This window comes from Arvicola amphibius, chromosome 9 (assembly GCF_903992535.2).
Source record: "Arvicola amphibius chromosome 9, mArvAmp1.2, whole genome shotgun sequence".
NCBI lineage: Eukaryota > Metazoa > Chordata > Mammalia > Rodentia > Cricetidae > Arvicola > Arvicola amphibius.
Genome location: NC_052055.2, coordinates 89,936,233 through 89,950,236, shown reverse-complemented (window position 1 = coordinate 89,950,236; position 14,004 = coordinate 89,936,233). Strand labels below are relative to the sequence as shown.

At 42.3% G+C, this 14,004-nt stretch overlaps 1 protein-coding gene across 2 annotated transcripts in view; it reads right to left on the bottom strand.

Moving 5' to 3' along the window:
- The window catches only part of Dst (dystonin), a 391,633-nt gene that overhangs the window by 21,182 nt on the left and 356,447 nt on the right, over positions 1-14,004 (bottom strand). For both annotated transcript variants that reach the window (XM_038342010.2, XM_038342008.2), the window contains 8 exons: positions 11,855-12,025; positions 11,311-11,466; positions 10,793-10,999; positions 8,358-8,477; positions 6,667-6,836; positions 3,490-3,649; positions 1,203-1,397; positions 574-702 (listed from right to left, as the gene is read on the bottom strand). In XM_038342010.2, coding sequence (XP_038197938.1) covers positions 574-702; positions 1,203-1,397; positions 3,490-3,649; positions 6,667-6,836; positions 8,358-8,477; positions 10,793-10,999; positions 11,311-11,466; positions 11,855-12,025 — 1,308 coding nt within the window. The remainder of the gene's footprint in view (positions 1-573; positions 703-1,202; positions 1,398-3,489; positions 3,650-6,666; positions 6,837-8,357; positions 8,478-10,792; positions 11,000-11,310; positions 11,467-11,854; positions 12,026-14,004) is intronic.

Below are 14,004 nucleotides of genomic sequence, written 5' to 3'. Positions count from 1 at the left end.
CCATATGACGGAAGTTAAGAACAAACTCTTCCAAATTGTCTTCTGATCTCTGTAAGTACAGGGTGGTGTCCGCTGAACACACAAGATTCAAATACACAAATAAATACATAAAATAAACCTCCCAAAGCAGAAGAGACTTAATATTCTAAGGCTTTAAGTGAGTTGCTTATTTTGCATATAAATGCCAAAATTATTAACGTACAGTTCTAGTGGGATACTTTGTAAATGCCAAGCTACTCTTTATTCTTGAAACATACATACAAGTGTGACAAAATGGGCTGACTCTGATCAGAAGCCAAATGACCCTCTAGAAAAATCAATGTGCAGCCTAGAGTGAGAAAACAGGGTGCCCAATTATACTGTGACCACTTCCTTTCAAAAGAGGCCACCTCTACCTACCTAGGTGTGCAGGCCTATGTGGACAGGTGTGTAAGCAGGGAGGGTAGAGACACATTCTCAAATGTACCAGACGGTCAGTTTCTTCTTGCCCTTGCTATGTGCACTCACAGGCTTCTTCTCTTTACCTTCTTCATTTTCCCATTTTGTTTGACTCACCGACTGGAAAGGACTCACCTTATGTTGATCAATGAGAGTCCGGAGAGCATCCTCATCATCCGGGAGAGCACCATGGAAACGAAGGGTTTGCTCTGCTTCCGCCAGCCACTCCAGGAGGGTGTGGACCACAGAGTGAAATTCCTCTGCCTAACAGTTAACACATACACACACACACAAAGCAAGATATCCAGTACACCTGTTAGTAACATTTACAGAACTGTACACACGTCCCCCCGCCATGAAAAAAGTCTTGAATGGATTATAGACATTATCCCTGTTACGAAGACAGTGACATGTTACTGTGCTTTACAAATATAAGGAGAGACGGAATATATCGGGAAGGCCAACAGGAAGACGAGGTCACCATTCTGGCAGCCTAGTGCTAGACGTGTGGCAGCTGGAGTTGGGCTGCCCAGCTGAGATATTACTCAAGCAGAACTAAGTAGAGATTAGCAGACACCCTTGCCAAGTACTTTAACTTCTTAAAGTAGGAGCAGAAAGAAGGGCAGAGAGTGATGAGGCAGACTACCGACTGTCTGGGATGAGGACGAGCACGAGCACTGGACCCCTCGTCTACCAGAGCTCTTCTTGCTGAGGCCCCAGGCCTTCCCTCATTACACTTTAGCTGTTGGTTACGCGGATTTTACCTGATGCAGAGCTGCTTCTAACCGTGTCTGCTTTGATATAGAAAGCGCACACACAGTCTCCCAGCGGGTGCTCAGTTCCTGCATCTGGACCTTGACCCAGGAGGAGTCATCCCGGCTGCCCTCTATGAGCTCTCTGGCAGAGCGCTTCAGTGCCTGCACGCTGCTGGTCCGCTTCCCCAGCTCTTTTTGGAAGACCTAAGGAAATCATATTAACTGTGATCAAAGTTAACTTTTAATTACAAAATCCAAATAGCAAAATGCACTGTTGGAAGATATATGTGCATATAAAACACCACATATATACGCCTACAGCCTATAGTTTTTAATGACCACATTTTTGGCAGAATCTTCACAAGGTGGGAAGCAACTCATGATTCCTCTCTGAGGATTTAACACTGTCTTGGATAGATGTATTACTATCTGATAACATTCTCATAAGGAACAGGATTATTTATTTATTTATTTATTTGGTTTTTTTTTGAGACAGGGTTTCTCTGTGGCTTTGAAGCCTGTCCTGGAACTAGTTCTTGTAGAACAGGCTGGCCTCGAACTCAGAGAGATCAGCCTGCCTCTGCCTCCCAAGTGCTGGGATTAAAGGTGTGTGCTACCACTGCCTGGCGGAATAGGATTTTTTAAAGCATTAACCTGTGTTTTTACAGTGTAGAGGACCTGTCACCTCAGTGGGAAAGCTTTGGGGAAATCCCACCCCCCCCCTTAATTTAGGCAAATTTAAAACTGATGTGGCTTCTTTGAGTCACTCTAAGAAGTGACGTTGAACCTAGGGCTCTTCATTTTTTTAATCTAAGTGTCTGTATATAAAACCAGATATTAAGGTCGGGCATTGGTGGCACAGGCCTTTAATCCCTGTACTTGGGAGGCAGAGGAAGCAGGATCTCTGTGAGTTTGAGGCCAGCTTGGTCTATAATAGCTAGTTCCAGGACAGGCTCCAAAGCTACAGAGAAACAATATCTCGAAAAACCAAAAACCAAAACCAAACCAAAACAAACAAACAAAAAACCCCAGATATTCAGAACCAGTTTTCTATCTACAATAAAATTATTTTAGTTGTCAAAAAAAAATTATCCCAGAGGGAGCTTACCCAAAACAATCTAAACAGATTGTGTGAGCAGCTTGACAGGCTTTGGTCTGACAGTGTTCTACAGTATGCAACTACAGACAGACAGACATCCCATCAATATACACAGCAGGGAAATATCTACATAATCACTCGGGACAGCACTATTCAATAGCTTCAAAGTGGACTTACCAAGTCCTTTGTATAGTGAAACTTCTGGCGTCTTCCAGCTACATTACTAATCCTTAATGAATACATCATATTTGATGAGTTTTTAATGTGTAAAGTCTGGAAAGTGCTTCAGATAGCAATTATCTAGACAGTAAACTTATCAATGTGGTGTTTGTGTACCAAGTAACACTACATCACCCACTATTCACTGCAGAAATGCCTAGCCATGCCTGAACTTATCACATGTAAGAATATTTTCTTTGCTGGGCAGTGGTGGCACATGCCAATAATCCCAGCACTCAGGAGGCAGAGGTAGATGGATCTCTGTGAGTTCGAGGCCAGCCTGGTCTACGGAGCAAATTCTAGGACAGGCTCCAAAGCTATAGTGAAACCCTGTCTTAAAAAAACTTATTTATTCTTCAATAAAAGTAAAGCATTGTAATTTAAAATATATATATATATATATATATATATTTTTGTGGGCCAGACCAATGTTGAGACAGTATCTCATGGCACAAAGATAACCTTGAACTTCAACTCCTCCTGTCTCTACCTCACCAGTGTTAGAATTAAAGGTATGAGTTACCACTGGGCATAGGCAGCATCAGGGATCGAATCCAGCACTAACCTTGCATTCAGGCAACTGAGGTAAACCCCCAGCATGCTCCTTATTTAATCTTTTCTTTTCTCTTAGTGTTGATTCGTGTACTACTACAGTTCGAGAGGAACCTCATGATCTCTTGGAGTGTTCCTGCCTGTACACCTAGACCATGACTTCCTTTAAACCACTAAATGCATGGTTTTATATTTTATCATGCCACTGTTTGAATGAAGACCCAAAAAGAGCCACAACATGAAATTACATTTCAAGTCTAGAGCAGACACAGATCCGGTGATTAAAAGAATAGCATCTGCCCAATCATACATTTCAGTAGTTAGACGGTGAGGGAGGAAGACACTCTCAGAGTTTAAAAGGCTACTATTGGCTGCTTGTATTCTCTTCAATGCTGCGAATAAATAGAAAGCTCTGGCCGGCAATACCTTGTGATTATCAATCAGGTTCATCACTAAGTCGATGTCTCCATGGACAGGCTGGTCTTCTGCCAGCTGGGGCTCCACTCGATACAGCCAGTCAATGAGGGCCTGCAGAGCATCTGTGAATTGTCCAGAAAATAACAGGGCCTCCTCCAATTTGTTTTGTCTAGAAAAGAGGAGATAAATTAGCTCGCTGAAGTTCCCAGTGACAGCCAGTGGTCCCAAAGTGGAAGAGTGAGGGGTCTTTACTGTCTCCTCTGCTGTCCTTAGAAAACACTTTTCTCTTCTATTCCTTTACATGCCTGACATCTGTTACAGGAAAATTCCCTTAATCCCACATTGCAAATCACTGATCCTTCTAGAGTCTAAATACACATATGCATTCTCAAGTTTTATTTAAAAAGATCTGTTTAATGATGTGTCAGTGTGAAGCTGCCTAGAACTGAACACTCTACTTCATCTTGATACAGGTTGAAAACCTATAATCCAAACCTCGAAATTAAAAATTTCCCAAGTCTGAAGATTTTCATCATCAACATGATGCCACGGAATCTCATACAATAAAACTCTGTCCCATAATATGCTTTTACAAAAATAAAATACAATAAAACAAATTGGCTTTCTAATTTTAGCCCTGCAGTCTTCTTGGGATCATGTGAGGAAGAAATATAGTGGAGAACAGCCTCAGAGATCGTGATAAGAAAGAGTGACTGACTCCATGCTGTGAGTCAAACCCAGGACTGATACTCCCAAAACACATCATCAAGAGAAAGTCACAAGAAGGCTGGCACAGAAAAGAACCCATCCCACCAGGTGAACAATTCTCAACAGAGAAATATAAGAAAAATTAATTGTTAGGCTCAGTAACAGATCAGTTCAGGCAGAAGGAAAAATAACAGAGCTTGAAGAGAAGTCTTTTGAACAGTTAGGGTACAAAAGAAAGAACAAAAGAGAAGTAGAAAACCATGGAGAGAAAAGGCAAGAGCTCTGGGCTGCCCTGAAACAGTGAAATACTCCAGTCACTGGCATACGTGAGGAAGAAGAGAGACAGGCCAGGGGCACAGAAAACCACTCCAGTAAAATAACAGCAGAAAACTCCCCAAACCTTGGGATGTGGATATCTAGGTACGAGAAGCATTTATCACACGTTACCATTGCATATTATACTTATGTTGTTAAAAGTAGAGATGAAGAAAGAATATCACAGTCCGTGTGAGAGAAATGTCCAGTGACACGTTAAGGTAAACACAACAAAATAGCAGCAGCATTCTCAGAGGACCGTAAATGCCAGGAGGGCATGGAATCGTGTATTTTGGGTCCTGACAGAAAATAACCACCAACCAAGACTGCTGTAGCCAGCAGGTTTGTCCTTCACAGTCAGTCTGGAAGTCAGGACCTTCTGGGATAAGAAGACCAGAAGCACAACAGATGCTTAAGGGACCCCTATACCCAGAAATAGAAGGAATTTAGTAAACACCATCACTGAGACCATGAGTAAATCCCACTAGAAAAAAGATATGTGCCAATAAGGAAGAAAGTAACAACTGTAATACAGTAAAAATCACATGCATAAGATAAATAGAAAGAAATAAACAAATAATATTCAAAGTTACTAGGAGAAAATCAGAATGAGATGTAAATTTATATGCCAAGTGTTGGAACAGCACCTAATTTTCTAAAAACCAAACACTACTAGACATAAAAAGGAGATTTAGGCCCCACTGAATCAATGGGTGACTGTAATACCAAGAGCAACTTTGCAAAACTGGAGAAAACATCTCCAAATCACATGAGAGCAAAAGAGACTTCATGTATCCCAGGAAACCTAAACAAAACCACACTGGAGCCAAAATAAGGCATAAGGATAAAGCACTTCAGGATGTTGGTACAGGTGCATTTCTTAGATAAGACTTCAGAAGCAGAGTAAACAAGAACAGACACTTGGAATTACATCAAAGGGTCTGCCCAGCACAGCAGATGGTCTTCACTCTGTTACCTACAGGATGAAAGAGTACAAATTGCTTTGAATGAGAAGGAGTTCACAGGCTCTTTGAATACTTGGTCACTAGAACTGTTTGGGAAGGATTAGGAGGTGTGGCCTGCTCAGAGGTGATGTGTCACTGCAAGTGGGCTTTGAGGCTTTAAAAGATAACCCCAGTGTGTACTCTGACTCTTGCTTGTGGTCTGAGATGTGACCTCTCAGCTGTTCCTGATGCCATGCTTTTTTTCCCCACCACCATGGACTCTAATCCTCTGGAACTGTAAGCCTACTTAAATCCTTTCTTTTATTAAAACTAAAAAAAAAAAAAATTAAAATAAAAAAATCACCTCAGGTTATATATGTAAGTTACATATGAAACAAATGGATTTCAAACCTAGACTAGAGTCAGTTTTAGCCTCAAGATATTTCATGGTATAAATTCCAAAATCTGAAGGAAAAAAATACACCAAAATCTGAGTATTTCTCATCTTAAGCCTTTTGGATAAGGATACTCAACTTTACTGACAAAAGTAACTAGAGCTAACAATCAGTGAAACACAGGGTGTTTGACCTTTTATACTAGGATTGTACTTTATTAAAGACTTGGAAGTTTTAAAGGAAGTCTTGGGACCTCACAAAAGTCCATTGGGAACAAAGGAAGGTTGGATACTTGAGCTAATGCTGGGTCAGACCAGTTCTGCCTTGCATAAGACATTATGGAGCCTGTTCTGTTTTATATTCAAAAGCAAGTTCTTACGGGTGTGTGTGAGAGAGAACTGATAAGGCTCCTGCTCGTATTTTAATATAACTACTCTACCAGTTATATGGAAATCGAAGGAGAAAAACAGTAGCTGGGAGCCAGGCATGGTAGCATTGCCTGTAATCCTGGCACTTGAGAAGCTGAGAAAGGAGGATTAGTGCAAGTTCAAGGCTAGCTTTGGCTACACAGTTCAAGGCTAGCCTTGGTTACACAGAGAACTAAGAGGCCCCTAGAATATATAGTATGGGTCTGTCTACAAGTAAGCAAGCAGACCTAGGTAAAAACAAGCAGTAGCTGGGGAGTCTTTTCAATATGTTGAGGGGGTATTAAGGATATTCCTTGCCCAAAGGACTCTGAGGGCCACAAACTACCTCTGCAAACACCCTTCTGTGCATCTGAGGCAGGTCTATGACGTCGCCAGCTGCCGGGAGGAACACCCTACCTTTCCACAGACTTTCCGCATATGGTGTCCCACTTGTCCCTGAGTTCACTCAGCATGTTGTCCAGCTTCAGGTTGTCATCAGCCAGTGTGGTTTTCTCCTTCAGAGAACGTCCAGTTCGATTGGTGGTATCATAGACAGAATGTTTCCCTCCGAGGGCTTTCTGAAACTCCTACATATTTAACAAGAAGAGAGTAAGTTGCTACTTGGAACTGTTTGTTTACCAACAGGCAAAAAGCGTTAAAAGCAGGGTCTTGTTTAAGTCTGGGCATTCCTAACTGTAATTTTGCTACTGTTAGCAATCGTAATGTAAATATATCTGTTATGCAGAATATCATGTCACCCAAAAGTTGCTAACTGCAGCAAATCTCAAGGTTACAACTATCCAATGCATTTTTTTTTATTGCATTTTAAAAGCTACACTTCCCACTGTTACAGCATGCCACCAGTGATGACTGTGTTCTCAAGCTATTCTGGATGGAACACTTGTGTTCGGAATCAAGGCGTTGACACGAATCGCCTCCACAGCAGACACACACTAAACAAGTTATTGGAGTAGACAGAGTAGAGCTTTCCAATGCTGATTAGCAAAGATTTCCTTCAAAATTGCTTTTATGGGCTGCCTTAAAGATGTGTCTTGGAGAAGTCGTTAACACTGGTAATAAATAACATTGGGTAAATTGGAGATGCTAACATTCTCTGCATATTTGTTTCTCTGGGTGCAATGTCTCTTTTGTAAGATTACATAATATCCACTTGTAAATTAAAAAAAAAAGCATTTTATTTTGAGCAGGGGTCTAATGTTTCCATCAGAGGAGTGTGAATGATGCTGGCCACTGTGGCAGCTCACAGACAGAAGCCACCAGCAAAACAAGGCAATCCTGGAGCCTCGTCTAGCCCGAGGGCAAACGTGTTTCCTCCCATCATCCTCTAGTCGCGACCCTCTGGGTGACTTCACAGAACACATGTGAAAATTATGTCTCGATTTTTTTTTTATTTTGAAGAAGATAAATCTTAAACTACCCTACAATCTTCCAGTCTTTTTAAAATCGCCAAGTTCTAAGTGATTTCCACGCAGCAGTCTGTAACTGTAAAAGTGTTCACAGCAGTCAGGCTCAGCGGCTCACCCCACACCCTCCCCCGCACGACCAGGGACCACTTTATAACACAGGCACCAGTACGGAGGAGCTGAGCAGGGCAGAAATATGCTCTTCAGTGGCTAGTGGAAGTAATTTTTTGAGACACTGTTTCTACATTTTTCTGGTCTCACAAAGAAGCTGGCACCTCTTCCTTTGAGAGAAGAAATGAATTTTCACACACACACACACACACACACACACACCAGTTTCTAGATAGCGTCAGTCAACTTTTCCTACCTCTCTGTTTAGAAGGATCTGTTTACTTATTTATGAGACGAGGCTTTACTATGTTCCCCAGTCTGTCAAGAGACTTGCCACGAAAAGGCGAATGACAGCGTTCAAGTGGTTCTGAACCATGATATAACTGTGTGTTCTGATGGTCCTTGGGATTGCCTAAGTCATTTGACCCCCATAGGGGCTGTGACCCCCATGCTGAGAACCACTGTTCTAGATTGCAGCCTTTTTTCTGGTCTGATGATGAATACACACATGTACAAGAAAGAATCAGCCGTGGTCTTGAAACGCAAATTGTGCTTTTTAAATGAGCAGCTCACCTTGTGCTGTGCCAGCTGTGTTTTGATTTTGTCTGGATCATTGGCGATTTCCAGTTCAGAATCCAAAGACTTTTCGGACTCTTCCAGCCATTCCATTAGTTTACTCCAGGCTTCATGGAACTGGTAAGGAGACCACACTTGTTCAGAAAGTTGTGAAGCACACAATGCTTGAAATTTAGTAAAACAGAAATAACCACCAACGGATTCACCAAAACCCATCAATTCAAACATTCCCCTGAAGACAAATGGGGAAGGTTTCGTGAGCAAACTGCGGAGTGTCCTGCCACACTGGACACACGTGACTGTGGCCTGAGTCACGCAGCTGGAATTCGGTCAGCACATCAGGTCACAGAGTCCAGGAAAGAGCCAGGGAAGGAGCTCTAGGCCCCGCTACCATCACACTGCCTCCTTTTGCTCAGCAGTTAACACAAACTCTCAGAGAATATGTTTTATTTCTCTGTCTCTTTACATAGCTTGACATTTTTCTGTGTTAAACTCCTATGTCAAGAAAAAGAAATAAGAGGAAAAAGTCCAACACTTGTGAATTATTCTTTAAACATGCCAAGAACAAAGGCCATCTCCTTAATGCATGAGGTAGCCTAATATTCTCACCCCTGCTCTGGAGCCCCACTCAGTACTCCTCACACCCTCACCCCCGCTCTAGGGCCTCACTCAGCATTTACCCACCCCCTGTGGTCAGAGTTATGAAACTGGTTACATGGTATTCTCTTTGTCTCTCTGTCTCTGTCTCTCTCTCTCTGTCTCTGTCTCTCTAGCTCTGGAGCCTGTCCTGGAACTTGCTCTGTAGACCAGGTTGGCCTCGAACTCACAGAGATCTGCGTGTCTCTGCCTCCCGAGTGCTGAGATTAAAGGTGTGTGCCACCACCATCGAGCCATGACATTTCTTATAATACATTTAAATGAAGAGCTATAGAACAAAAGCTGAAGAAACGAGAGTGAGATCCCTGGCCACACAAACACACTGACATGAAGTATCAAAAGCTGAATAACCATAGCAACACGAGTATCTTACAGCACAAGCCGTGAGAGTGTACGCAGTCTTGGCCTCCCTGCCCAGCACATGCCTCTCACATCGCTAAATGTGAAGGGAAAGGAGGAGGACAGGACAAACTCGTGATAGTAAAAGTCGGAGAGCCACATCAGTCCATGAGATGAAGCCCATGTCAGGGAAGGAATGAGAGGACAGTCCCACAAAGTGATGGGTGGCCTGGCTCTAAACAGGTGTGGAAGGGGGCTGTTGAGTGGTCTAAAATACACGGGCTTTGATGCCCACCCTCCAAAAGCTATGCTTAAGCCACAGAAATAGGGCAAACGCCATCCATTTGTACTGGAGGCAGAAAAAAAACAAAGCTGGCTAACAAGATGAGACCACAGCACTGGCTAGATGGAGAGAGGAGAGACGGCAAGCAGCTACTAGTATTCAACAAGCCTTGTAAGTTAGCTGTTCAAACTCAAGAAATACTTGTGGAGAGGAATATGCCAGGTTCAGAGTCAACATTGTCTAACAGAATCTTTAGAGACCGATTCTAGTTCAGAGACTGAGTGATCCTGAAGGTGTCAAACGTCTCACTCAGAGAGGGCTTATGACATTTCTAAAGCCTTTATGCATCACCCAGACACCACACTCCAATGTCACCAATGCCAGACAACAGGAGCTGAATGAGGCAAAAGCAGAAACCACAAAATTCAGCCTCAATATTACACTAAGTTTCTAGTAAGAAAAAAAAATTCTGCCAAATAAGGTGGCTCTATCCCCATAGGGCAGAAAGATGTGTAATTTTCCTCTTGTCTGTGGTTAGTTCAGATGTCAGTTAACGGCAGGTTAAGACAGAATGGAAAGCTCTCTGTGAGGTTGTGAGAGTCCCTAAATCAAATCAAAAGCAGCCTCCAGACATTCAGGTAATTAGCTTCAAGTGAGATGGAGCTACACCAAGATCGTCGGGAAGAAATAAAGGCTGCCAATGAGCAGCCTGGGAAGAGGGCATCAGCAAGAAGAGGTTCCTCGGGGAGCACCGTGGAGGCAGCAGGTCTGGTCCTCAGCTCTGATGTGAAGGAAGTTTGACTTAGAGTTAGCAACATAAGAGAGTCTGGTGCCCCTCTCTGATTAAGAGAACGGGTTGAAAGGACAAGGGCAAAAATAAACACACTGCAAAACAAAAATCTGTAAGTTCTTAATGGGCCTTGATGCTAATCTATGAAGCTGAGCTATTTATAGCTTTTCAAAATGAGTCCCCATGGCCCAACGTGGCTGCCAGCACAAAAAAGGGGACGTCAAGAGTCCAAAGGCAGGAAAGGAACGCCATGGCTTCTTATTGTTGCACGACGCAGCCTGCGATAGAAGTCCTGTGATCACACATCTCAACAGCTTCAGCTACTGACTGCCATGGTCGGAGAGAATCACTCTAGTTTATTACCTGCTTGGCCCTCTTCCTCGCTTCGTCCAGGGACCTTCCTCTCTCCACCAGCCGCTGCACCACCTTCTCCCACCGGCTCTGCACGCTGATCAGCAGGTTCTTGATGAGCACCACGTCTTGTTTCTGACTGAAGTACTTCAGGTGGGTTCCAGTTTTGTCCAGTTCTATTATCTGCTCACGGTGAGAATTTACCTCATTGGCGAAGACCTTTCCCGCAAAAGAAGAACATAATTAGAAACATGGGGAAATGGACTGACTTTAAAAGTGTACGACTGTCACAGTGCTCGCGTTAAAGGACAACGCAAAGCTCCCAGGTGGGGAGGGTGAGGGGTGAGTCCAGGAGGAATCAGGGGAGCTACAGGAATGTGATCAAATATGCTGCATACAGGTGTGAAGTCCTCAAGGAATAAAACAATACATTACAAAAGAAAGTTTTCAGATTACTAAACTGATGCTTATGACAGGAAGGCAGATTGGTCTCTGGAAGCCAGGTGCCTCCCATCCGAGTTCCCACGTACCTTGTGTTCATCGATCTGAAACAAGATTGTGTCCAAGATAAGACTTGGCCGAGAAGCCACATTCAGGGTTTGTTCAGCCTGGGTAAGCCAGTTGATGAAGTCCTGGAGGGAATTGTGGAAGTCCATTGCTAAGTGGAGAGCCTCTTCCAATTTGGTCTGTAAAGGAAGATAATGTGTTTCAGTTTAATCAACTGACTTATAAAACTAATACTTATAAATCCTAAGTACAATCATATCATTCTCTTTCATCTAATTTGTGATCATTCACAAATAATTATTCATAACCTAGAACTTGAGTGCATCAATATTTTAAAAATTACCAGAGCACAAACCGAGTAACACCTGACTTGTGATAAATCTTTATCTGTACCGTACCTCTGTTCTCTTGGGTTAGAATACTGTGTTTAACTCCATAAAACACCAAAATATACAAAAAATATGGATACTGATAATGAAAATTAGACTCCTGATAGCTAGAAATAAAACATAACCCAGGCCCTAATGACACTAAACGCTGTTCTGCCGTACTGATAGAAGCACATACTTTCTTCTCGTTGAGCTTGCTTTTCACAGATTCCCATTTCTCTTTCAAGTTGTTTATGTCCTGGTCAATATTTGTCTCTGCAGACTTGGGGCATCTTGCGAGCATCTGGTGTCCTTTCTGCATTAGACTCTTGTATGTTTCTTCTTTGATGTCAAAGGCAGCACAGACTTCCTAAAACGAGAGGCCTCATGTCACATGACTTGCCAGAGAACAAGATGTAAGCTACATTTTTTAAAGAAGATTTACTTGTAATGTGTATGAATGTACATTTGTCTGCCTAAATGCACATGCACATGTGCGTGCCCGGAGCCCTGCCTGGTGCCCATGGAGGTCAGAAGAGGGTGAGCATTATAAACCATCATGGAAGGTGCTTGGAACTAGACCTGGGCCCGCAGTAAGACCAATGAGTGCTCCTAACCACTGAGCCTCAGTCCTCAAAGTCAATCCTTCTAAGTCTCCATCATATGTTCATCTTTCTGGCTTACAGAGCAGCCCTGACAGACAGCCATACTGTACCCAATACCGAAACAGCACTGATGCTGACAGCCACTCCCTGTCTGCTGCATGCTGCATGCTAAGGCCTACAGCAATAACTGCATGCTGCATGCTAAGGCCTACAGCAATAACTGCATGATGCATGCTAAGGCCTACAGCAATAACTGCATGCTGCCAAGAAGGGTCTCGCTGCATGGTAACCAGTGTGATCTGTGATGTGGTGCCAGCAATTTAATTTCTCTGAGTGTTTCCTCCTCCTCTGAAAACCGAGAGAAACATCTATGTCCTTTTTACCATGATACAATAACTAAATAATTATTGGTACAGTTTAACCCTGTACTCAGCAAACATGTGAAGGACAGAAAACCCAGAACCAGTACAGAAAGATTGCCAGAGTAGTGGAGCCACACTTGAGATACCATTTTCACTGATAAATTTTTACAAGTTGCCAATTAGGATGGTGTGTAAATCTTCTACGATAAATATAGGAGAACACTGGCTAAAATTTAAAGTTTAACACCAATGAAACAATGGTTATAATTCATTAAAAACCAAAAAATTCAGTTTTTCTCACACTGATTGAATTATAACGTGGGTTGAATCAGTTTTGACTGAAAGGTATACATTCCACATCTAATTGATAATTTCAACTTTTTAAAAAAATCGAGATAAGTTTTATACAACTAACCATCTAAAGTACACTAATTAGTGATCTGAGTCATTACAAAACTCATCAAGTACATTTTCAGCAGCTCAAACCTGTATTCCTCATCCTTAAAAGAAAGCACATTAAAGACGAGGCACACTTACAGCATCATTTTAAAATAGCGTTAGACCCTAAGGCAGCCTCAGGATGTGACCACTCCACATCTTGTTCTCATTTTCATTTCTAGCACAACCAGAACAAAAGGAAACTTCTGCCACGGCCCTATAGTTTTAGAATTTGCTAGATGTTTATTTATTGATTGGGTTTTTCGAGACAGAATTTCTCTGTGTAGCCCTGGCTGTCCTTGAGCTCAGAGGTCACTCTGCTTAGTGTTAGGATTAAAGGCGTACACCACCACCGCCCGACTTCAAAATAAGTATTTTATATGTAGTTTTCTGGAATTTCTTAAGATGAGCTCTCTGCTTTCAAGTTCTTATATGTTTTTTGTAAAGTTTAACATTCTGAAGATAGAATTAATTCTTAGTTAATAAGTTATGAACTATATGAAAGCTATGTAAGTATTTTCAGGGAAGTAATGAACTACTTGAGTTCACTGAGCTATTAAATCATTCACAGTTTTCAGAAAGATGAGCATTCTTAGGGTACAAATCAGTAGGCAAAACTACTTCGTCACTGAGCAAGAGGGTCTTGTCCAGTGACAAACAGCAAAACTAAACCATAGGGTTATAGGCATATGCCAGGTCTAGCCTGATAATTTTAGAGATGTTCTTCATACTGCTTATAACTTGGTATGTGTGGGGAGGGGAGAGGGAGGGAGGGAGGGAGGGAAGGAGGGAGGGAGGGAGGGAAAGTGACTGTGTTACTCAAAACCACTACACTTCTTTAAAACCTTTTTCACTGCCAAATGGTGCTGTGTCTAACATTTACACACAATGATTTCTGCCATAAAACTTAATCTTTTAACCGTATCTTCTTCCATTATTATTTA